This window comes from Dipodomys ordii, unplaced genomic scaffold (genome assembly GCF_000151885.1).
Source record: "Dipodomys ordii isolate 6190 unplaced genomic scaffold, Dord_2.0 Scaffold125, whole genome shotgun sequence".
Classification (NCBI taxonomy): domain Eukaryota; kingdom Metazoa; phylum Chordata; class Mammalia; order Rodentia; family Heteromyidae; genus Dipodomys; species Dipodomys ordii.
The window spans coordinates 3,129,018-3,154,228 of NW_012267341.1; the positions used below are offsets into that span (position 1 = coordinate 3,129,018).

The 25,211-nt window shown below is 54.7% G+C and overlaps 1 protein-coding gene across 3 annotated transcripts in view; it reads right to left on the reverse strand.

Moving 5' to 3' along the window:
• Nucleotides 1-12,868: 12,868 nt before the first annotated feature.
• The window catches only part of Cd82 (CD82 molecule), a 37,955-nt gene continuing 25,612 nt past the window's right edge, over nucleotides 12,869-25,211 (reverse strand). For all 3 annotated transcript variants that reach the window (XM_013030053.1, XM_013030051.1, XM_013030052.1), the window contains 7 exons: nucleotides 23,165-23,237; nucleotides 20,555-20,679; nucleotides 20,347-20,421; nucleotides 15,931-16,032; nucleotides 14,232-14,426; nucleotides 14,048-14,131; nucleotides 12,869-13,748 (listed from right to left, as the gene is read on the reverse strand). In XM_013030053.1, the coding sequence (XP_012885507.1) occupies nucleotides 13,671-13,748; nucleotides 14,048-14,131; nucleotides 14,232-14,426; nucleotides 15,931-16,032; nucleotides 20,347-20,421; nucleotides 20,555-20,679; nucleotides 23,165-23,237 (732 nt within the window). In that variant the 3' untranslated portion in view covers nucleotides 12,869-13,670. The remainder of the gene's footprint in view (nucleotides 13,749-14,047; nucleotides 14,132-14,231; nucleotides 14,427-15,930; nucleotides 16,033-20,346; nucleotides 20,422-20,554; nucleotides 20,680-23,164; nucleotides 23,238-25,211) is intronic.

The window sequence follows — 25,211 nt, forward strand, 5'->3', positions numbered from 1 at the left end:
ATTGCCAAATAATATTCCATTGTGTGAATATATCACATTTTACTTATGCATTTTGCCAAAAGACATTGAGTTTTTCCATGTTTTGGCAATGATGAAGTTGCATGTATACATTTTTACATTTATGGATGTCTCTTTTTCATTTGTTTTGGGTATTTATCAAGGAGTGGTATTGTTGGGTGATAAGATCCATGTTTGAGAAATTTCCAAATTGTTTTCCAAAGTGGTTGTGATGCTCACCAGGAATGAATGACAATTCCAATCTCTCCATAGCTCTGACACAACTTAGTATTCTCTCCTCTTCCTTACTTCTCCTTTTAGTTATGGCTGTCCTAGGGAGTGTAATCTCCCACTGCAGTTTTGATTTGCATTTTCCCCCTGGCTAATGATGTTAAGCATGCATTTGTGTGTTTATTGCCTCTTTGTGTACCTTCTTTGAAGAATTTCTATTTAGGCTGGACACCACTGGCTTGTGCCTGTAATCCTAGCTACTCGGGAAGCTGTGATCATAGTTCAAGGCAAAAAAACATCCTAGAGACTCCATTTCCAACTAGCCAGCAAAATGCCAGACTGGAGGTGGGGCTCAAGCAGGAGAACACCCGCTATGAGGGCAAAAGCACAGAGAGAGCACAAGACCTTGAGTTCGAGCCCCATTACTTGTCAGGTTATCTGTGAACTCATAATCCTCCTGTCTCAGCTTCCCAAATGCTAGATTACATGTGGGTTGTCTTTTGTACACTGATATTTTTTTTGTATGTGTGGGGCAGTACTGGCGGTTGAACCTAGGGTCTTGCAATCTTGCTTATCTTTTTCTTTGTACCCAGGGCTGGAGCTTTCCCACTTTGCATTTTACTGGTTCATTGGAGATAGAGTTTCTCAGACTTTTCTGCTCAGGCTGGCATCAAACCAAGATCCTCCCATCTCAACCTCCTGATAGCTAGAATTACAGGCATGAGCCACTGGTACCTGGCTACATTGAGTTCTTTATATAGTTAGTATATCACAGTTTCTTCTGGTAAATGATTTGCAAACACATTCTCCCTTTTTTTTTCTACAGTTGTCTTTTCACTTTCTTAATGGTCTTTCAAAGCACAAATATTCTTCTCTGTTTTCCTTCACTTCTTGTGCTTTTGGCATTACATCTAATTAGGAATGCTTTGCCTAGCCAGGGTCGCTAAGGTTTATACCTATTCAGGGAAGTCTTAGTTGCTTGTAAGCATATTTCTCATTTTTAACTCTTCCATTTAGCCTTAGGATCCATTGTAAGAGAACGTCAGTGCGGGATACAAGAGAAGGATCCAACTTCATTCTTTCACATGTTGATATGCAGGGTTCCAGCACTATTTGTGGAAAAAGAGTATTTTTTCCCCCTTGAGTGGTCTTGACACCCTTTTCCAAGGATGCCAAACTGTTGGCTTTATTTCTGGGCTCTCAGTTCTGTTCCAGGTCTGTCTCTCTCTTTATGTTACCACATTGTCTTCTTTGTGTCAGCTTTATAGTGGGTTTAAAAATCAGGGGGTGTGACTCGACTTCGTGCTTTCTCTCATTTGCTTCAGCTATTCCTGGGTTCTTTAAATTTCCATATGAGCTTTAGGATCAGCTTGTCCGTTTCTGTAAAATAGCCTGCTGGGATCTTGATAGGAATTGCATTCAATTTGTGAATCAATTTGGAGTGTATTACCATCTTAACAATATTAACTTTTCCTATTCATGGATAGGAGAGGTTTTTCCATTTATTTAAATTGCCTTTAATTTATACCAGTGGTATTTTATGGTTTCTTTTAGAGTGCAAGTTTTACCTTTTTTTGTTAAGTGTATTCCTAAATATTTTATTATTGTTATTTATTTTTTAGCTTGAACTCAGGGTTAGGCAGGTACTCTGTCACTTGGTGCTATAACTACAGTGTTGTTTCTCACTGGTGTGTGTGTGTGTGTGTGTGTTTCTTCGGTCTTGAATTTAAGGCTTGAGCTCTGTCCCTGACCTTCTGTTTGCTCAAGGCCAGCACTCTACCACTTGAGCCACAGCTCCACTTCTGGCTTTTTGGTTCACTTTTTTTGTTGTTGTTGTTGGTCATGGGGCTTGAACTCAGGGCTTAGGCACTGTGCCTAACCTGTGCTCAAGGCTCCTGTTCTACCACTTTGAGTCACAACTCACTTCCAGTTTTCTGGAGTTTAATTGGAGACAAGAGTCTCATAGACTTTCCTGCCAAGGCTGGCTTTGAAGGGTAATCCTCAGATCTCAGCCTTCTTGAGTAGATAGGATTACAGGCGTAAGGTACCAGCGCCTGGCTGGCTTTACTTGTTGTTTATGACATAGGGTCTCTATTCAGGCATGTACCTGAGCCATAATCTGCCTACCTTAGGCTTCCTGTGGTTGCTGGGATCACAGGCACATGCCACTACACCAAGCTTTCCTTAGAGAGATGGAGACTAGTGTACTTTTCTCTCTGGGCTAATCTGGAACTTTGGATCTTCCCAATTGAAGCGTCCTGTGTATCTTGGGAAGGGAACCGTGAACCATGAACTGTGTTCAACAATGGGTTGAAAAGGGCCAATCAAGGACTACATTAAAGGGACATTTCTGCTTCAAATATATTGACCTGCAAAGCTAGCTTTGAATCAAGGTGCTGGCTTTCCCCAGGGCTAGCTTAACTTATGCCTCATCATTGAGAATATTTCTTTCCATCCATGACATCTCACTTAAGATGGGCACCTTTTCTCACTTCTCTCTTGTGTAGTGGAGCTATTTACACATTTGCCACGCTAGTTTCCTGAGGACCCTCAGTAGACTCTCCATCTTGGACCAGCCACATTCCTTGACTACAGTTGTGTGTGTGTGTGTGTGTGTGTTTGTGTGTTGGTGCTGGTGATATGGAGAGGTGTGTGCCTGACATATAAAATCCCCTGTGACAATTTGCCATCATCCTGGGCACACTCCTGAGAAGTGTGGCTTGATCGTACTCGCTGGGGTCCCCCAGGTGATGGTGCAGCAGGGAAGAGGATGGAGCAGGCATGCCGCAGGTACAGTGATCCTGACAGGTATAGTGATTGTCCTGCTCTCTGCTCTCCTGAGGCAGACTTTCCCCTCACAATTCTGAGCCAGCCAGCCTTTGCCTTCTGCAGTCTTGAGTTTCTGACCCTGCATGCTGAGGGACTGGTTATTTCTTAAGGCTGCCCCTGTGTGAAGACTTCATCCAGGATGTAGCTTGGGAGCCACAGGCCTTTGGAAGGGGAGAGCCATCATGGTGCCAGTGGAGACCCAGGCCATGCTTAGGAGAGGAAGTCCTGCCATCACAGCCAGGAGGATGCTGGGAATTTCCACCTATGGCAGCCCAGGGCCCCTCCCATGCCATACCCAGGACTAGGGTTGGCCCTATTCTGGGGGGATGGCTGCAGTGGTCCCAGTAGCCCATGTTGCTGCATGCATCTTGAGAGCATGATAAGCTGCCCTGTTCCATGCAGCACAGGATAAACTGCTTTTACAAATGGTCCTGGAGGAATCAGGAGTGAACAATCCAAAACAGGAGAGGAATTGAAGTCTCTGTGCAAATGGGGTGATCTGGGCTACATTTCCTGAACTCCAGCCTCATCCTGGACCCTGAGGCTGTGTCTTCTCTCTACATGAGCTCAGGGATGTGAAGGCACCAGTCTCTGGCCACCCAGCTGGTGAGTGGAGAGGCCCCAGGGTAGGTGCTCCTGTCCAGCTCAGTCTCCAGCAGCTCAGGCTGGGGCAGCATGGGATCAGAAGGCAGGCAGCCTGCGTGTGCAGAGGTGGCTGAGAGGACCTTCTGCGAGCGTCCCAGGGGACAGACGCCCTTCCCCCACCCAGGATGTGTCATCATCCCAGGGTCAGCCAAGGGTGAAGGGTAAGTGGGCTTGGGGAGGATGGGACTAGAGAGGGTGACGTCACCACAGCAGTTAGTAATGCTTTGGCAGAGTCTAGAGCATCTGCTTTGGGAGGGGGCCGCAGGGAGAGAGGCAGCGGCCAGGAGGGGCCAAATGGGGACAGGACTGGGCTCTCTGCCAGGAGCCCCTCGGCCTCAGGAGAGGAGAGCCCCCTTAGAATTTGGGAGAGGTCTTTGAAAAGTGATGACCATATCAGACTGATTGTTGAACGATCCTCAGACTGTCAGTCTGTCTGAATGACTGGCAAGGCCTGATTGATGGCTGACTGTTGGACTGGCTTCTAGGATCAATATTCAAGAGGCCAGGAAGGCTGGGCAGAATCCCTGCCTCCTGTCTGAGAGCTTGGGCTCCCTTCTTTGATTCCATCTCTACTGAACACCCAGGTGAGATGGAAGGCAGGACACAAGCCCTGATGTTAATAATCCAGCCCACCTGGCGTGGTGGCAGGGGCCGCAGGGGGCAGGAGGGGGGCAGCTAGAGCTGAACGCTAAGCTGAGGAGACAGATTTGTCCCATCGCGGCTGAAACCGGTGCCCTGGGTGAGATGGACTCGTGGGAGGGACATGGAGAGCTACTTTATTCTTGTCTCCCAATGTCATTTGCTGAGTCCTCAGGAGGCATGGCCTCCATGCTCATAAATAAAGTTCCCAGTCCCAAGAGTCCTCCGACCCCTATGAAGTGATACAGGTTCTTAGGTGGAGAAGAGACAGTTCCAAGACAGCCTGGTGTGTCCCCCCTCCCCCCCCGGCCCCTCAAGTTTCAAAGCCTCCATGGGAGCTGGATGTGGTGGTAGGGCACATGCCTGTCATCTCAGCCACCGTGGAAAACAGAACTAAGGACCTCTGAGCATCAGCAGCTCACACCTGCAATCCGAGGCCTCAAGTTCAAGACCTGACATTGGTGGGCATGCGTGTGTGCACACACAGACACTCAGACATGCACACACAGCATATACACACACAGACACACCCACATGGCATGTATCCTAGTAAGGCAAAGACAGTTGAAGGCATGGTCCAAGAGGTAGAATGCAAGCACAAGTCCCTGAGTCCAAAGTCCAAACTCTAGGGGAGGGGGAGGGGGAGATTCTTAGGCCATTAGAGGTGGCAAATACTAGCAGCTTTGAACTGGTTGAGGCCAGTTCTCCTTTCTGCCCCCTCCAGGCCGCTGGCTGGAGAAGGCTTGCATTTTCCTTCTTTGGACTAGTCCTGCTCCCAGCCCCTTTCCTCAGCTGGCTATTTGCTGTTTGCAATCCTGGAGGCTTCTGGGAAGTGGCAGGGATAGAGAAGGGATCATGGGAAAGGAAGGATTTCTCTTCCTGGTTCTGCTGGGGTTGAGGGGCTGACTTTGGGGGTTCCCATGTGTCCCACTGTATGGGCCATGTGCCTCTACAGGGGGCAGCTCCCCCGCCCCCCGGAAGCTGTATTCTCTCTGGAAATACTTGGCCATAATCTAGTGGTGGTGGTGGTAGAGGGGGAGGAAGAGGAGGAGGAGCAGAATGAGGAGGAAGAGGAGGACGATGATGACACAGGGACAGAGGGACATTCTCCACCAACCCCAACCTCTTTGGCCTTTTATCCTTCCAGCCCTGGGCTGCTCTACACAGAGCATAGGGAACATTTCAACATAACTTTTATTTTACAAGCCACAGATGCATGGCCTTGGTGCGATCACTTCTGCAATTCTAGCTACTCAGGAGGCTGAGATCTGCGGATCCTGGTTCAAAGCCAGCCAGGCCAGGAACATCTGTGAGACTCTTATCTTCAATTAGCCACACAAAATCCAGAAGGAGAGCTGTGATGCAAGTGGTAGAGTGCCAGTCTTGAGGGGAAAAAGTTAACTCTCCCCCACCCCCACCCCAAATGGCAACATTGTAGCAATGGAGGAGATAACCTGCCCAAATGCAGCCAAACCTGGAACCCGGTCCTGTCCTGGCTACTTAAGTTACGTGGCCCTCGGGGTGGCCACCTCACCCTCCGCAGCTTCAGTTTTGTCACCCATAAGGAGGGGACAATCCTCACTCTGGCTGGGAGGACCACGGGGATGTAGTGAAGGCCCAGCACTTAAAAGGGACAGAAAGTGTGTCACAGAAGGAAAAATACCCAGGAGACAGGCATGTAATCTTGCCCTCCATAAACACTTGCCAATGAAATCAGAGGTGATATTAGAAATGAATTGCCATCACCCAAGGGTGTTGTGTATGCTTCTGTCTCTCCAGGAGCAGCCGGGCACAAGGCTCTGGCAAGGGGGATGGAGAGCAGGGTGAGATGTGACGTAATTCCCGGGAAGCGGAAGGAAGGCTGAGAACATCTGAATGATGTCAGCTCCCGTGTCCAGAATACATTACACCTCTGAGTGCTGCTGCTACTGCTGCTGCTCTGACATTAAGAATCATCTGGAAGGAGACCAGCAAGTGAGCATGTGAGGACAGACTTAGGTCCTGTCTTGTCTCTGCCTCTGGTGGCTTGCAGGCTTGCAACAGCTCACCATCACCCCGGAGCCTTCATTTCCTGGTCTTAAAGCTGAGCATCCAACACCAACCCTTAGGCTTCTGGAAAGACCCGGTGAGTCTGTCAAGGGTTCACAGATGGGCCTGGCATACAGTTGGCCCTCAGTGCTTGTTGCTCGAGGCCAACTTTGTATCAGTCAGCTGCTGCTATGTAACAATCTTCCCCCAAGTTTTTGGCCTAGCAGAACCTTGGTTCATGCAGCCTATGCCCCAGTGGATTGGTGTTTAACTTGGTCTCTCCCGGGAGGCCAGCTGACCTCTTCTACCTGGACTGCAGGAGGGCAGAGGCTCTACAGGTTAGGTGAAGGCAGGCTGCTGTCAGCCAGGACCTATCAGGACCATTTCTTTCCATCTTCTGTCAGGCTCACCTGGCTTCTTCACAGTCTGTGAAGGAGTGTCCATGTGTGAGGACTCCGGCTCAGAATGGGTACACTGTTCCCCTAACTTTTTGGTGTCCAGGATAAGTCACAAGCTCAGCCAGGATGCAGAGTCACAGGGGCCAGGCATCTGATTCCCAGAACAGGGCTCTGCTTCTGCTGCCTTGTCTGCCCACAAAAGCTGCAAGATGTGCTGCACCTGCATTCCTGTAGATCAAGCCAGCTGGGGCCCCTGCCCTTCAGTTCTCAGAGGAAGTCCTCACAGTGTACTTAGTCCACCCCACACCCCTACCTATTCAGATAAACTCAGCAACCTCCCTGAGGGGAGCCTCAGACCAACCAACCTGTAGGCAGCTCCCAGCCTCCTGAGAACAACTAAAAAGGTTTTTCCTTAGGGGCACAGGGAAATCCCAGGAGAGACGCTAGTTTATATTCATTGTCTTTTTTCCTTCCGGTAATGCAGTCTGAACTCAAGGCCTTGCACTCAGTCAGCTTGCTTGCTAGGCTGGTGCTCTGTCACTTGAGAGACGTGCCTCCAGCCCAGTTGTTTTATTGCTGGTGAATTGGAGATGGCGTCTGGAGGACTGTGCTATTTGGGTTGGCTTTGAACCTATATCCTCTCTCTGATCTCAGCCTCCTCAGTAGCTAGCAAGTTAGCTACCAGTAATTGGTTTTTTTCTCTGTTCCTGAATTTCAACCTCCCAGCCCATAACTTGTGTTTGTTCCCCCCCATTCCGCCCTCCCCCCGCCCCGTCCATGCCTTGTTATCCCAGGCTATGTGGACATCTGATAGGGGACCCATTTCTTAGTCTTACCCTATATACATCCTGGCTAGTAGAGACAGAGACTTGGTCATCTGTCTGTCCTGTTCTCTGTCCCTCACTTGGGTACATGTCCTGGTTTACATCTGTAAACTAGACTGTAAATTCCATGACAACAGGGACCACATAGATAAAGGGGTAGACATTTGTATTAAACTGAGTCAGAAAGGGGCCACTTTCTCCACTAATTTCCTGAACCAAGGTCTTCATCCCCACCGGCCTTGAGGCCTAGGGGAAAGGGCAGTGACTGAGCCACCGGCCCCAGAGGCCATTCCCAGCTTCTCTACTGAAGAAGCCCTCTTTGTAGAAAGCTATCATGCACTGTTGTCCAGGTTGCTCACTGCCAGTTGCAAAGAGAGCCATTTGTTTAGACGATAATGTGAATGACTGCCCCTGGATGTGTTTTCACAGCCATGTGGGGGTAAGAGAGCCTTATTCATCCTGCCGAGCATGGTGGGGGGTTCAAGGTTAACACAGGGTAAACGGAAGATGATGATGGTGACAGGAAGTTGTGCCTGGCTATGCCTGATGGGGACTATGGTGCCCTCTCTGAGGACTCTTATTTCCTCTTTGCCTAGCTCTTCTTCCCTGCTGGGTCCTGTTCTCAGACCTGCGCTCTCTCCTCTCTGTCCTGGCCCTTCTCCTCGCTGGCTCTCTGGTTGGGAGCCTGCTCTTCTGTGGAAAGGCGTCTCTTCTCCCATCCTTCCTGCCTGAGGTGGGCCAGGAGCTCCAGACCCTCTCCAGAGGCCTGTGTCCTCCACAAACAGACTCCAAGGTTTGGCTGCTGGATCCCAGGGTGGGTCCCTGTGTCCCCATGTGAGCCTGAGCTGAGCCCATCCAGGTATGTGGCACAGGGGTTGGGGGGCAGGCCTGTACTGCCCCAAGCCTCCTCTAACACCCCTTCCTTCCACACAGTCCAGCAGGCTGCCGGGGCCTCTCCAGCCCCGCCTTCCACCCATCACCCCCACTCGCCCACCTGCACACTGCTGGAAGCTCCTTCCTGTCCCAGAGGCTGCTGGGGCAGGTGTGGGGGAAATGATGTCAGATGGGCAACAGGGGACAGCTGGGGCCAGGACACCGCTCTCTGCTCAGATCCCCCTGACCTTCCTCTGAGTAGATTCTCACCTCGGGCCCTCTCCCAGAGGCCCAGGGCCTGATTCTCCTCATTCCTGTCCAGGGAAAGCATGGAAGATTCCACAGGCCCAAGGTCCCAGGAGACAGGCTGCTCCAGGAAGCAGCTCAGCATACACAGAACCTCCGTAACTCCTCCCAGAACTTCAGGAGAGAGGAACCCATCAGAGACCCCGTTTTCCACAGGAGGCCAGAGGCACACGCTTGCTGTTCGTCCGTCCTTGCGAGCTGGGCTGCTCTGATTGACCCTGCCGGGATCAGGGATGTGGAGGGAGGAGCTGAGTGATGAGCGAGCGCTTCTTCCCTTTCCTGTTTGTTCCACTCTGGTCCATTCTTCTACTTCCTTCCCCAGGATGGGCTGGAGCTCCCCCAGGGCCCCGCAGCAGCGCTGGACTTAGGTTGTGTGCAGTAATCAGCTAGCAGTCGTGTGCAGATAAGCATCCCCATGTGTGTTTGTGTGTGTGGTGGTGGTGGTGGTGGGGGTTGTGAATGTGCCCAGGTGTGCAGGGCCATGGGCTCCAAAGAGCCTAGGACCGGTCTATTCCATTCAGCGTGCGTGAGCTGGGCGAAGAAGGGATGAATGGATGACCCAAACAGACCCCAGGATCAAGATCCTAGAGGACATTGGACATTGGCCCTGAGACAGCGTGACAAAGACAGGGCCACATAAGGAAAATGAAATAGATCCTTTTTTTTTTTCTAAAGCATTTTTTGAGTTTTTATTTTTTTGTTTTTCTCCTCTAGGCTGGATGTTAATTAGAGTAGAATGGACTAGTAATTAAATTATTTGATACAAAGAAAAGAAAAGAGCTGGTGGAGGCCCTAGCTGGGCTACCAGAGCTGGAACCCTAGGTGAATGGCTCCTTGGAAGGCCCCCAGGGCTAGGAACAGGCTGGGTGTCACACTTGGGGTGCTGAGAGTACCCCAAAGGAAAGGCTGACATGGGGTCAGCCATGCCCACCATGGTCACCCACAGCCCAGTTTAAGGGAAGATAGCTGGGGTCCTTCCTAGCTAAAAGTGGACTGAGCTCTGGGCAGGGGGAGGTGGGCTTTAGGGTCTCTGACCCGTGGAAGGGGAAAGTGAAGGACAAACACATGCCGGCACATCAGGCTGATACCCCCAGTTCCCCCACTACCTCCCCACATACACCAAGCCAGGGAGTGAAACAAAAAGTTCTCTACCACTAGTTGACGAATTCCCCACTCACCCTTCAGAGGTCTGTGCCATTCTCCAATCCACACACAAGGATCCTGCCCAACTCAGTCCTTGTGCTCCCATTGGTCAGCGTCCATGTCCATCAGCCTCCCTCCCCCCCACCCCCGGGCACTGCCATTGACTCCCCAAGCAGCCTTGAGCGCCAGCTCTGCCTGGCCAGGGAGAGGCATAGGCACCAAAGGGCCACCTCGTACCCCCTGCCCGCTAAGGCCCACAAGCCCGTTCTCTGCCCAGTGTGTCCCTTGGTCTAGACTATGGCAGGAATGAGGGCAGCCTGCAAGCCACCATGTCTTGGCCCTGAAGGCCTAGCATTGGCTCAGAGGGCCCATCAGCCCTGGCCTGCCTTGAGAGAGAGGATCCTGGGGCCACAGGCTAGGGACAGGCAACAGAACACTTTAATAATTCAAGAAAGAGGGCTAGGTGCTTCCAGCCAGAACTTTCCAGGCCCAGAGGGGACAGGAAGTTGAAACTGAGATGCTATGAGAGATTTCACTAAAGAATGTCACAGGGCCTCTCTCTCTCTCTCTCTCCTCTCTCTTTCTCTCACACACACACACCTGGGAAAGCCGTGTAAGTCTGAGGTTCAAATCCTGAGGATGTCCTAATAGAGATCTCCCCTGTCCTCCCTGCCCCACCCCCTGCAATCTATCCCAAAGGCAGAAAAGCTCCATGCACCCAGTCCCTTCTTCCTACCTCCAGAGTCCTCCTGTCCCTGCCCACCCCCCATCCCACTCCTGGGTCCTATCTCCCTCATCGCCTCTCCTGTAAAGCCCCAACCTGCAACCAATCTCCATGGTTACATTCTGGGATGGAGGCCCAAAGTGAACACCTTCCTGCCCTTCAGTTGGGATGACCAGGTGAACGTGGTCACCCCTGCTGAACAATCTGCACAGTGTACATCCCAAACAAGAGCCCCACACAGCCCTGTTCACTGCTCAGTGCTCAGCAGAGGCATGCTCAGAAGAGGCTCAGGGGGTCTGGCAGGGCCCTTGAGACCACACAGCACCCCCAGTCTTCACTAAACTTAGTCTGTCCCATTTGTCAACCAAGCCCTCCTCAGAGTCAGGCCACCAGGAGCCTCCCTGAGGCCTGGGGACTTGGAATCTGCTGTGTTCGTGGGACCAGGGATGTCTGAGCTGGACCAGGCCACACAGTTCCATGTTTAGAAGATGCCCTGCCTTCTAGCTGTGGGTACAGGGCCAAGCCTGCAGGGAGGAAGCAAGCTTTGCCTCTTGGCTTAGCCGGAGCCCTCACGCTGCTCAGTCAGCTCCCTCCCTGCCACAGCAGTGTGCCCTGTGCTGCAGAGTGGACAGTAAGCCTGGGATAGCATACTCCAGCTCTCTCAAAGGCACTGTATGTGGCTGGCCCCATGATTTCCTGCTTGGTCTCCTGGCTTTGTAGTTCCTCCATGGTTAAGAGTTTGGCTTCGGAGCTCTCTGCTAATAACCAGCACACGACCAAGCACAGTAGCTCCTTTGTGTTTTTTTTTTTTTTTTGGTCCAATGACTTCTGTTGTTCTCAACATGAAGGCTATCATGGTTTGCATGAGTGTGCAAGTGTATATCAGAGTTCTGAGTGAGTCCAGCTAGCCACACTTTTCAGTGCTAAGAATGAGTATCCTTTAGGAAAGGAGAGCTATACAATAATATAACTGATAAAAAAATTGTTTTTGTTTTGTTTTTGCTTTGGCTACCAGGAAGCTCAGAGGCAAAAATTGTTTGACAAAACAATGACAGCTCTAGGATGTGGACGGCTTTCATCTCACGTTCCCGTAAACTGATGGGTGGTGCTGAGCTGAGAAGTGAAGCCACAATAAGTGATGTTGGCCATTAAGTAGGGCCAGGTGCGTGTGGGCTAAGAAAATGGGCCCAGCGATCAATTAGTGATGTCTGCTGGGAGCACAGCCATGGAGAATGTGCTCAGCACACTGCAAGCATTTGCCACCATCCTTAGGTGAGATACCTTGTGGACAACTCAGCTGTGTTGGCTTCTTCCAAGCTTATATTTTAATGTAGGCACTTGCTTTGCAGAGCAAGGTAAGTTATGGATAAAATATGCTGATGGGGCTCTGCTAGGAGCCCTCAGCCTAGGGCGAGCAGCTGGAAGGCGGAGCCGCCCAGGCCTCCTTCAGGGTGAGTGTTACAGCAGGCCCAATTTCAGCCACAGAAAGTTCCCTGAGGAACATCAGTTTCAGGGCACTCCCCTGAAGTAAAAGGGTGCCACCCCTCCAAGTCCATGACTAGGCCCACAGCCCATATCTCTTTGGGGCCACAGTCTGTGGCTACATCTTACCAGGGCCTGGGGATCTAAAGCAATGTGACCCAGGAAGCACTTCAGAAGACTGCAAGGAGGACTCCTTGTTTCCTTCCCAGCCCGGCTGTGCCAAGGTCCCTGAGCCCTGTCTGCACCCTGGGCTTTGCACTGTCACCCAGACTCTGGGCTAAGGTGCCTGTAATCAATCAGGGAGCCTCCAGGCCCCGCAGGGATCCTTGGCTGAGGTGGCAGCTCCCCCTAGTGGCCACTGTGGAAACAACTCCGTCTGCAGGGGCCTGGCCCCCTTTCCTCTTCTAGGCCCCACCCCACCTTTCACCCCTCCTATGCACTAGGGAGAACCTCTCTGTTGCATGTCTAAAGCCTGGGCCCATGAATGCCCCCGGCTTCAGTCGGACGTGGCCCAGCGGTGGAAGCCCTGAGTTCTGCACAGTGGATGAGGCTGATCTGTAGACCATCTACACCTGTCAACACACAACATGGCTCCAGGCACTGCGGAGCCCCTGGCCTGGCCTGGGGGCAGGGGTGGGGGTAGCAGCAAAGCCCCTCCACTTTTTACAGCAGCTGCAGCCTCTCTGCCCACACCCGCCCCCCGACACCTTGGCCCCTCATCCCCGTGGAAGCACCCCTCCACCTCGGGCTGATTGTGACAAACTTTTTTAATAGCCTTCCAATGGTGAGGGTGTGTACAGAGCAGAGGCCCTCTCTGGCCATGATACCACACAGCCTCACCCGCCCGCAGCCTGAGAGATGGGGGACAGCCGCCATGAATGACCAGTCCACTTTCTTCTCTCTGGCCCCTGAACAGTTCGGAATCCTGGAGAACGCAGGGCCACTTCTGTGCTGTGCCTTGGGGGACCAGTGGCCCTGCACCCAGGTAGCGCTTGCTAGTTTCTTCCCACAGTGTGGCCCCAGCTGAGCCTGGAGGGGCTGCGTCAGGCCCCCGGGAAGGGATGAAGTCCACCCTCTCCGCTACCTTCCATAAAAATGTTTAAAGACAAAAGGTAGAAGAAGCATTATGATAGGAATAAGTTGACCCACCCAGTGGGCAGTCCCCCCCTCCCAACCCCAACAGTCCTGGGGCTTATTCGAGCCTCTCCCCACCATTTTCAATACATCTTCCTCTGTACCCTTCTCCATGATTCCTGGGCAGGAGCAGCCCAGCCCAGCTGCCTGGGCAGGGACAGAGACACCACAGGGAGCCGGTCTAGTTGCTCAGAGAGCCTTAGCAGGCAGACAGCACAGGGGCCACAGAACCACCAGGGCTCGTGGTTGGTGGCAGGGGAGAAGGGTCCAGGCCTCAGAAAGTCCCCGCCCATCCAGCCAGCCCAGGATAGGCAAGAAGTCTTGGCAGTGAGGTGGGAGATGGGCCTGGAAGAGGGAGGGGGTGTGGGGACCCCTCTGGGAGGTCGCGGTAGGAGGTGGGGAGGTGGGAGAGCAGCCTTAGTACTTGGGGACCTTGCTGTAGTCTTCCGAGTGGATGCGTCGGCACAAGCAGATGGACAGGAACATTCCGAAGAGCTGGGAGGGAAGAGGCTGAGGGTCAGGGGATGCTGGCCCGCCTGGCCCCCTGCCTGGCCCCCACCATCTACACCAACACCCAGGTCTGCATTCAGAGAACAGATCCTCCGCTGTGCCACGAGCACCCTCCTGTCGGCAACAGAGCAGCCCAGAGAGGGACATGGCCTGACTGAGGACACAGAGGCACGTGGGACTCTGAGAGCCAAGCCTTCCCCGCCCTCCTCCTCCTCCCGCCAGCCTTGGGCTCCCCAGGACTGAGTGCAGGAAGGGCTGGGGGTAGGGGGGGGAGCAGTACAGACCTCAATGACCGCCACACCCACGCACACGCCCAGGATGATGCCCAGGTTCTCCTGCAGCCACGCCTGCACCTTCTCCATGCAGCCCTGCAAGGGAGCACGGGGCTGCATCACCCACGCTGCGTGGGGACCCCTCCCCCCCCGGGGCACCGCTCCCGCAGCCAGCGTGGGCCGGCCGTACACGTACCTCCTGGAACACAGGCCAAAACTCGGGGTTGTTGCCGCTCTGGGTGCTGTTGCTCTGGGAATGGCAGAAGCCCTTCCTCACCAAGAGGCTGCTGTCCCCCTTCTCGCAGGAGCAGGGGTAGGTGACCTCCGAGTGGCTCATGAGCTCCTCATTCTCTGTCCAGTTGTAGGCGCTGACCCAGCCACAGCATTTTACCTGGTGGAGAGGGGGGCAGGCTGATGGGCCACTGTCGGTGGTACCTCAGCGGGCCACGCGCCCAAGCCAGCGGCCTGGATCTGCCCACCCAGACCTGCCACTTCCAGCCAAACCACCAGCATTAGACTTTGGGCTTCATTTCAGCTCTGTGAGCCAAAAGGGACTTAAAGCAGCTTTGGGGGAAATACCATAAACCACAAAAAGTAAAAGTAAGCTGGGTGCTGCTGGCTCATGCCTCTAATCCTAGCTACTCAGGAGGGTGAGATACGAGGATCCTGGTTCAAAGCCAGCCAGGGCAGTAAAGCCTGTGAGACTATCATCTCCAGTTAATGACCAGAAAACTGGAAGTGGACTATGGCTCAAAGTGATAGAGTGCTAGCCTTGAACAAAAGAGCTCAGACAGGGCCCAGGAGGATTCAAACCCCATTATTGACCAGAAAAAGAAAAGTGAAAGTAAAAATCAGGGCACAGCTCATGTCTGTAATCCTAGCTACTCAGGAGGCTGAGATCTGAGGATCATAGTTCAAAGCCAAGCCAGGACAGTAAAGTCTATGAGACTATCTCCAATAAACCATTAGAAAGCCAGAAGTGGTGCTATGGCTCAAGCAGTAGAGACTTGCCTTGAGCTGAAGAGCCCAGGGACAGCGCCCAAGCCCAGAGTTCACAATGAAAGACAAGAGGGAAGTTCAAGTTGAACAACTACACAGGTGCACCTACAGGACATGAGGCAAATGGCTGAGTGTGTACTTTGGTAGATTTAAACCTCAGACCTGCCACCATAGCCGAGGTCCTAGCCTTGGTTTCCTTATCTGCAAAAAATCAGTGACAGCCACAGTTCCTATCGTGGGGTGAGGGGTGGGGGTCTTAGGAGGGCAAAATGCAGCCTGCACGGACCTGGGAAGCCCAGTAAGAACTCAGTCCAGATCATGTGCTGAGCATGTGTAGGCAGGGTTGAGATTGGGCTCTGAGCTTCCTGGTTGGCAAAGTGAAAAGGGAGATGTGGTTAGCTGTGCTTGTTGTACAGGGGGAAATGCTCTCGTCCCGAGGGAATGGTGCCTTTCTGGGCTTTGGGCTAACAGCTGCTCTCTTGGCCCAGAGGAGGGGACTAAATGAGATAGCTTGGGTGAGCTACTGGGGTAAGTCCCCAGTTGCTGCCTGGTCAAGGAGGATGTGAATCCCTGACTAAGCCAGCAGGGGGCGAAAAAGGCACATGCAGGACCGCTGAGCTCTAGGTAGGAACCCCTTTCCTTCCCCCCCTCTCCCCTCCTTGGGATGCTTCCCCTGGACTTGGCTGGCGCCTCTGGGGGTGTGGGGACACAGAGGCCTGAGGATTTGGGGCACAGAAGACTCGGGGCAGCCCTCCACGGTCCCTCTGCCTCTCCCAGGGACCCCAAGTGGCCGCTGTAGCAGTGGCTGGGGTGCCAGGGAGGGGGCTGTGAGGAGATGCCTTCCCAGCAGGAACCTGCATCCCCGGTTCTGCCAGCCCCGCCGTGCCCAGGCTCACCTGCGCCTGCACGTAGTCCCAGGCATCCTGCAGGCTGTTGGTGCTGTTGGCATCGTACTTCCGGATGAGGTCTGCCACCACGTTGCCCATCTCCTGCTTCAGCTGCAGAGTGGAGCAGGAGGGTCAGGGTGGGAGGTGGGCGAACCCAGACACTCCAGCCTCCCCTCGGCCTCCCTCCGTGGCGCTGCCAAGAGGGACGGGAAGACCATGGCCACCCCCTGGGCTGCAGGATCCTGGACTGGCCCCCTGGGCTCCTGAGTTGCTGGACGTGGGGACACCAGACATGGGTGCTAGGCAGCGCTTCTGAGGCAGGGAAGCGAAGCGGCAAGGAGAGGTGAGCAGCATACCTCCTTTCCCCTCGCTTGGCCCCCCGAAGCCTGGCTCCCCAACACTCCCCAGTATCACCCCAGAAAACCAGCGCTGGGGACAGCTCTCCTCTCAGCATCTCCCTTCTCAGGAAAGCTCCCAGTGTATTTATTTAAGAATAAAAGAAGCCAGGTGCTGGTGGCTCCTGCCTGTAATCCTAGCTACTCAGGAGGCTGAGATTTGAGGATCGCAGTTCCAAGTCAGCCTAGGCAGGAAGTTGGTGAGACGCTTTATCTCCAATGAACCACCTAAAAACCAGAAGTAGTGTTGTGGCTCAAAGTGGTAGAGCATTAGCCTTGAGCAAAATGAGCTCAGGGACAGCGCCTGGGCCCCAAATTCAAACCCTATGATTAACATTAACAAGAACAACACACACGTGCACACGTGCACACGTGCACACGCACACGCACACACACACACACACACACACACACACACACGCATGCGCTGAGGGCCGACATCAGGGCCTCACACATGCTAGGTGAGCCTCTAGCTTTATCTCCAGCCCTTCTCTTGGTACTTTACATTTGGTCTCAACTCCTGGGCAAACTAGATCCTTTTGCCTCTACCTCTCACGTAGTTAGGATTACAAGTATGACCTACAATGCCTGGCTGAGTTCCACAACTTATACAGCTTTCTTGTCAGTAATCACAACCCCAATGGAAGCATTTATCGAATGTGAGTTGTGCATCGGGGCAGTGGCACACATTCTCTAAATTGTGTCTCACAGCGGGCCAGTCATCTAGGAATTGACCCATTCCCTCATTACAGAGATACAGAAGACAAGGCTGGACAGGCTAATTAAGTCAGCCAGAGTCACACAGCCAACACGAGGAAGAGCAGAGGTCTGGATGAAAGCGTGTCTTAGATCAGGACCCCCTCGTTCACCCAGGAAGCTCTGTCAGCATCCACATCACAAGGCTCCCAGATGCATCTGGGCAGAGCCGTCTTTCGGCACCTTCTCCACCCACTGGCTGGGCACCAGCAGCCCTCAGGTTCTGTTTATATCCTGTGTGGTTGCCATGGCAGCCGGACTCCCCAGTCTCCCTCCAGGGTCCCCCTCCCCCCACACACACAGGAGAAGGTGAGGAGGCCGGTGGTTTCCACAGGGGTGGGTAGTTTCCGTGGGAACACCACAGCATCTTGCGGTTCAGAATGGGGCTGAGACACAGCAGCAGGCCAGGCTGTGGGGACCAGGGCCACACAGCTGGCCCAGCTTGAGCCTCTGCCTGGGATACCAAGTGCCCAGGGGGGTCACCTGGAGAGGTCACCAGAGAGCCGAGGAGGGAGGGGCAGGGAGGGGCCTGTCACATGCCCTTCCCCCTTCTCCCCCCCACTTTTGGGGCAGCCAGTCACCCCTCTGTGGCTAAGCAGGTATAAGACCTGCTTCAAGGCTACGTGGTGCCACATGCTTACCCTGGGAATGGCCGGTGACACAGACTCCTTCCGCTAGGATTGTTTACAAGGTCTGAGCTCACTTTGGGCTCCACTGGGACCCAAGAAGGGGACCAAGAGAGGGGAGAAGGGCCCCTGGGGGCGGGGGGAAGGGCTGGGGAAACCTAGATCTGGCTGAGGCTCCAGCAAAGCCACTCCAGCATCTCTGCCTCTTCTTCCCAGTCCCTAGCTCACTGAACCAAGAGTCCTGCCCAGGATGGGTGCAGAAGGCCCCACGGTGACATGGGAACCCAGGGTTTTCCTCTCGGGTCCCTTGGCTTGCCCACTTCCAGCAAGGCCTCAAATGTAATGCCGCCATCCATGCTTTCCCAGGACATCAAATCAGCCTCAGTGTGGGACTCGCCTGTGGGAAGCCAGCCCTGGTCCTGGCCCCCATCTTGACTTCTAGCAGGGGAAACTGAGGCTCTGAGGCCTGGAATACATTCCCAAAGGAGGTGATAGGAGGCAGGGGCCTCTTTGGAGGCCATTCCTGGTCTATTATCCCTCTGCGCTGCCCCTGGCACACGGTGGTCACCAGGGGTCTCCGGCCATCCCACAGGCCCATGGGAGAGGGGCCCAGTGACTAAGGGGATGGGCTCCAAAACCACGAGCTATGATACATCCTTCCTCCTTTCCAATGGTGCCCTCGGGTAGTGTGGTCACAGGCTCACATCCTGCCATAACCAGGTCTGTGCAGCCCCCGGGGCCTGAGTCCCCTTCCCCATAACTACCTGCTGTCTCCACCTGACCCTGGGTTGCCCCTGGCCTTTGCTGTTTTACCACACAGGGGTCACCGGAATCTTGAGTCAGACCTGGAAGATTCGTGGCGCAAGCATGAGAACTTTCCAGGCACTTCAGGCTGCTTAAAATGCCCCTGGCCACAGGAAACACAGTGCCTTGCACAAGCGCCCGGGGTGGGGCTGGGGGCTTGGCTACGAGTTGTGACTTCCCAAGTGACCTCGGCCAATACCCCCAGCTGTGACCGCACAGTAAAAACCAGGTCTCCCTTCCCTAGGATCCCCCGATGGGGCCTGGCTAGACCTCTCCCTGGCCCCTCTAGTGCTCTAGTACTGGGGTGCCCTATTCAGAGGATGATCCACAGCAGCCTGCCCTTTCCAGAGTTCCCGGGCAGCTGCCTCTAGCCACTCTGCTGGCTTTTGTGGACAGTCCTCCATGTAATCTACCCAGTTGGGAGCTGCAGCTGTGTCATGTCACGTCATCAGGTGAGTCACGTCCTGAGCTGTCCCAGCCACTGTCACCTTCTCCCTGGGTGGACGGTGGGGAGCAGGCCTGAGTAGTCACTCCTTGCAGAGACAGGCCCCTCCCCTAGGAACCTCTGACGTGGAGCAGCCTGGATGCCTCCTCCCTTGCCACAGGGGAAGAGAAAGGTCATCTGTCCGATACTGGCGCGGGCTGGTAAGCCAGGGTGTTCTCAACACAGTGGTCTCCCAGGTGGAACCGGCCCTACTGCTGGAGCCATGCATGGCGTGCACACCCGTGAGTGTGGGCTTTGGGGGTGGGGGAGCCCTGGTTCTCCTGACCAACCCCTCAGCTGCCAGCCACACCCTGGTGGTCACAGGAGCCTCTCCTCCTCCAGGCTACACACCCCAGGCCCTCTGCTGGTACCCTTGACCCCATCTGCTGAGGTGGTTGGCAGAGTTAGCATATGGCCACCATGCTACCCAGCCCAGTGCCCGGCATATCATCAGAAATGGCACATGCTCCCTGCTGTCCCAGCGGGTAAGTTAGAACCCCAGGCTCACAGCTGGCCTAGGGCCATACACAGCTCAGAAGGCAGGGCCACTTCTAGGAAGTTATACAGCACCACTGTCAGAGTTGTTCCTCCAGTCAGGGTATCTGAATCTCAGACCTAGGCTCTGCCTACCTGGGAGTGGGGAGGTAACACAGAGGGGAGACAGGGATGGCTTCTGACCCAGCACGGGGAAGTCTGTCTTTCCTGAGAAAAAGACCAGCGCTAGCTGGCGTTTTCCTTTCCTACCTCTTCTGGCCACAGCAGTGTAGCTGCTGTGCCTGAGCCGGTGGCCACCATCTTGTGACCATGGGGTGACTGGCATGCTGCAGAAAATCCACCACAGAGAGGGTGCTGAGTGTCAGGCCAGAGTCCAGGTCTCTGGGCTCCCAAATCAGAGTTGTAGATAAGTTAACAACAAATGTCTTAAGGGTTTAGGGCATGGGAAGCCTGGTGTTCTATTCCTGAAACTTAAATGCGTTCCTCACAAAGGACCATGTTTTTATTAGCAGTGTCATTCCTGGGCCTCATCTGTGGCTGCGTAGCTCCAAGATGCCTTCAGCACAACATGACAAGAACTTACGAAGTACCCACTGTGCTAAGCGTTTTTCCTAAGATTCCCCGCCCAATCCAACCCTGAGTTAACTTTGATAACTGTCCTCAGTTTACCGATGGTGCAGCAGGCAGCGAGGGAGGCGTGAGAGCCCTGCCCAGCAGGAACAACTGTAGGCACTGACTCCCCCCTCGGGGAGGCCGGGGGCCTGTCGCTGTCACCTGCCATGTCGTGGCAGCTGAGCAGCAGCTTGTCGGTCCCCCAAGCCTAGAGCCAGTGCCCAGTGATGGTCCCGAGGGCCCACTGACTCACCTTGCCCGAGTTGAAGTAGAAGAGGGTCCCCACGGTCACCTGGGCTATAAGGATCAGCAGGAGGAAGGTGAAATACTGCAGAGAGAGGGGGCAGGGTCAGCCAGGCTGCCCTCTGGCAGGTGTGTGTTGTGTGTGCGTATGTGTGTGTGTGTGTGTGTGTGTGTGACAAGCTGGGCACCCCAGGGTGGGTGGGGGGATGGGGACTCACCAGGCCCAGCAGGCAGCGGACCTCGTTGACAGCACCGATACAGCCCAGGAAGCCCATGACCATGGTGAGGGCTCCCACGCCCAGGAAGATGTAGGCCCCCACTTGCATGGTGCTGGAGGAGTTTTCTAGAAGGCAGGAGAAGGGGACATCAGGGTTAACAAGTATCAGGGGTCACAGAGCCCCAGGGGTGAGGAGACCCCACCCACAGCCAGGGTCTGCTCCCTCAGAGCAGGGGGGGCTCACACCCCTGCGGGTCACCCACATGGAAGTGTGTGCACAGTGGCAGCCCACCCCCTCCAGGCAAGGCCGGCTCTGCTGTGGCTTTCCTCCCCAGTGCTCGTCACAAGCCTGGACTCTAGCTTCTTCATCACTGGCCCTCAGCCCCTAAAATATGAACCTCAGGAGGCCAGGGGGGCCTCGGCTCGTCCTTGCTGATGGCAGAGCTAACCCAGGGAGGTGCTGTATGCACCGGCGGGCAGGCTGGCTCTGTGCTGGCAATGGGCCACTGACACTGATTCCAGGCTGCTTTTCACCCATCGGCCTTCTGATTCTTTCCTGGCCATTCACTGGGCCTCCAGGACTCTGAACCTGCAGCCCTCGGTTCTGACATGGCCCTGCCTAGCAGCCACCAACAGTACTACTCCACAGAATGGAAACTGAGCCTGGGGTCAGAACTGAGATCAGGAAACCGCCCTCTGATGCCAGGCTCTCAGCCCTGCTGCCTGGCCCCATGCTGATGCAGGCCCTGATGCCTGGTCATCCGGTACCTGGTCACCCACTGAGCCATCCACCATGTCCTGGGTGCCCACCCTGTGCGGGGCCTGGGCCCTGTGCTGGGCATGCAGAAGAGCGGGGTAGGGTGAAGGGTCATGAGGACCATGGGGCATGGTACAGGTGGGTGGTACAGGAAGGGAGGGGCATTCTAAACTGAGGGCATTTTCAGAAGCCAGGGGGAGGATGGAGCTTTGCTTTTGTATATTTGGGGAAGGGGAGAAGGGGAGCTCTGCCAGCCCTGAGCTTGGTTGGACTGCTGAGGTTGTAGCCTGGCCTCTGCTTGCAGCCATCTCCCTGACTCCGCCTCCTGGGTGCTTTCAGATCTGTGTCAGAGCCTGGGCGCCTGGGAACCACCTGGGGGTGTTTTAAGGAGCACTTGCCTGCGCAGGCCCCACCCAGGCCAATGGGCTGGGTTCCAGGAGAAGGGGGAGGAACGTGGCGTGTGTGTGTGTGTGTGTGTGTGTGTGTGTGTGTGTGTGTGTGTGTGTGTGTAAAAACCACCCTGGGAGTCCAGTAGCCTTTCAGGTCAGGCCAAGCCTGGGGGCAGGGTGCAGCAGGCATTCTGTGGGTGGGCCTTCAGACTTTGCCCAGTGCGCAGTGCCTGATGGGTGTGGTGAGCCCTGGTCAGGAGGGTGTGTCCCCAGTTGGGAGAGCATCTAGAAGGAAAGTAGTCCCTAACCCAGAAGGCAAGGCTGTATGGGGGAGGGGGCGGGGGAGAGGAGATCAGCCTCCCTTGTGGCCTAGAGCAGCAGGTGTGACCCCCTCCCTCCCCCCAATTCTGCATCCTGGCGAAGTTCGTTGTATTTCAATTTGCAGCTGTCATGGGCCAGGGTCCAGCAGCTGCTGGGTGGGAAGTAAGCCACGACCAGGAGAGGCCAGGATGGGGGGCGGGGGTTTCTGGGCTGCTGCTCAGCTTTGCAAGGGTGGGAAGGTGGGTCTTTGCACTGGGGCTCACCCTGAATGCCACAGGTTGCCTTTAGGATCAAAGGCTCTGGTTTGAGTCCCACACCTGCCACTCAGTGGCTATGTGACCTTCAGTCAGTGACTCAACATCTCTGAACCTGTGTGTCCAATTGTGGGGTAGGAATAGGACATGTCTGCTCCACAGGGCTACTGCAGGATTAGGACGGTGCATGGAGGTGGGATGGAGGGTATGCCATAAGTGTGATGCACGGCAGCTGTGCCTGAAGTGTTCCTCATCCACACACATCCAAAACAGCCCAAAACAGCCATCAAAGCTGAGTGCCCATGGCTCACACCTATAATCCTACTACTCAGTAGGCTGAGATCTGAGGATCATGGTTCAAAGCCAGCCCAGGCAGGAAAGTCTCATTAACTATCAAAAAAGCTGGAAGTGGAGTTGTGGCTCAAAGGGTAGAGCACTAGCTCACAGACAGCGCTCAGCCCCTGAGTTCAAACCCTGGGATCAGCACTAACACCTCATCTATCTCCTGGCTCGCTCCAACATCTCTCTAAAATTGGGAAGGAATGAACATTGGCCTCATTTTCCTGGACAAAGGCAGGCAGGGAATGTGAGAGGCTTTTCTAAGGCCGGGGGAAGGGAAGGCACTGGGTGGGGAGAACGTCTCCCCCCTCCCCTCATTGCCCAGCAAATCTAAACAACAGTGGCTTTGTTAGGGGGAAGGAGGAAATTCTTCCTAGAAACCCTTGCGAGGGACCCATTTGCTGTGGTCAGCAGAAGAAGCTGGCCATGTCCCCAGGGGCAGGAAAGGCCCTGAACCAATGTCCTCATGGGAATAGCTGTGCCCACATTGCTCCCCCACCCCCAACCCGGCCCCTAAGCATCCCCAGCTGGGGAAACAGAGGTCTCCTTACGCAGGACAGAGATGAAGCTGGTCCTGTCTGCCAGGATCCATACTCCGAAGCCCAGGATCACAGCACCCAGGATCTGGAAGGAGAGAGAGGAGTTAGTGGAGGGGGTGGACAGGAAGAGGTATAGGGGATACCCAGGGAGCTGCCTTTAGCTCAGGGGGGGCCCAAGATGGTCTCTGGTCATAAATGTGAGCAACACAGGAGCAGGTATGGGAGGTCCTGGCTGCTTCTCACCCACATGTGATCTCAGGGAGCTCACCAGGGCCCCTCCTGACAAGGGGAACCCTTCCTCTTTTGTCTCTTGGCCTTTCCTGTACTCTTGCCCTAGTCCCAGACCAGCTGGGGGCTCTGGCACTTCCCTAACCTGCCCCATGAGAGGAAGACCCTGCATGTACTTGAACGTCACAGTCCAGCTTGGCCTGGCCATCGGCTCTCAGCAGTGAGGCCACCCTAAGTGTCCCCATTCTGTCTCCACCACTGCTGCCTGGCCTAGCTCAACTGTCATCCTCAAGGAGCCCAAGTCCTTCTAAGTTTGCTTCTCTATGGGACTGGAGCGCCAGAGGGCAGGGCCAGGTGCAGGCTGTGGCCTGGAAGCCTGATGGCATCAGATCTGGAGTGGTGGGGGGAATGGAGAGCTGCTCAGCTGTGCCAGTGCAGGGCCAGGAAGAGGGGTGGCTGAGGTGAGAGGAAATGGCCCCAGGCCCCACCTCCCCTCTACCAGGGCCAAGTCCCTGACCTGAGCGCAGTATCCAGGTAGAATCCAGATCAGCCACCCCATCGGACCTTGTGAGGACCCCGTCCCCATGGAGGCACACCTCCCTCTGAGGATGAAGAGGGCCTGTGTCTTCTTTCAATTACCTCTGTTATTGGGCCGGACTGGGCCCACCTGCTGGATGAGCCACCTGGGGGGGCCCCACGTCCATTGCCAGTCCTAGGTTCCCACCTTGGCTGTTAGCCTGTAGTTGCAGGTCAAGTCCAAGGCCAGAAGCTTGTCCAGTGCATCAGCCTAGGGCCAGCAATGGGCCTAGGACCTCCAGCAGCCTCTAAAGATGGCTGGACAGCTGAGCCCACTCCACAGAGCCCACTCCCCTCTTGGCACAGAGCCTGGCCAGTCCTCAACGCCCTGAGCGATCTCACTCCCCATTCCCGGGCAGGGCAAGAGAGAGAAGAGCGCCTCTGAGCAGGGGCTGTGGGGAGGGAGGGTGGAAAACTCCCTCTGGGAAAAAGAATTCCAAGTAGAAACTCCAGACGACTCAGCGGGGTTGCCAAGAGGAACCCAGATAGGGAAGTCTCCAGAAGCCCTTCAGGCTGATGACGGCTGCCTGACCAGCAGTTGTGGCTGGCTCAGCCACGGGCCTGCCACGTAGCAGGAAGGAGGCTGGCCTGCTAAGCAGGGCACCATGGAACCCCTTTCCCCGTGAACCAAGGCTGGGGCCATGGGGTACTTATTACAGTAATCAACCCCAGCCCTGCCTAAGCCCCAGATGGGCCTGACTAGGAGCTGGACACTTGTGGCCTAGTTCCCTTCCTCAGAGTATCAGAGTACCAGGGCCTCTGAATTCTTTTATGCCTAACAGAAGCATCTAAGCTAGGTGTTGGTGGCTCATGCCTATAATCCTAGCTACTTAGGAGGCTGGGATCCAGAGGATCACAGTTCAAAGCCAGTCCAAGCAGAAGTCTGTGTTATTCTATCTCCCAAATAACTAGCACAAAGTTGGGATGGGGGTGTGGCTCAGAGTGCCAGCCGAGCAACCTGAGCAAGCACGGAGACCCGAGTTCAAACCCCATATTGGCAAAGGTGGGGGGGAGTTGCCCAGTACCCTGGGTTATCATGGGGGCGTGTGGGGTCAGGAGGGAAGGTGGGCAACACTGAGCATGTGCACACACATGCGTGAGCACACAAAACAACCAGGGTGAGTTTCAAAATGCAAATCTGCTCCAGGGTGCATAAAGCCATTGTCCTGAGCAGCTGCATGGCCAGTGTCCCAAAGAGGCTTTTGGCCTCTCCCCATGCTGGCCTTGGCAGCCCCGTTGCTAGAACCTTTCTTCC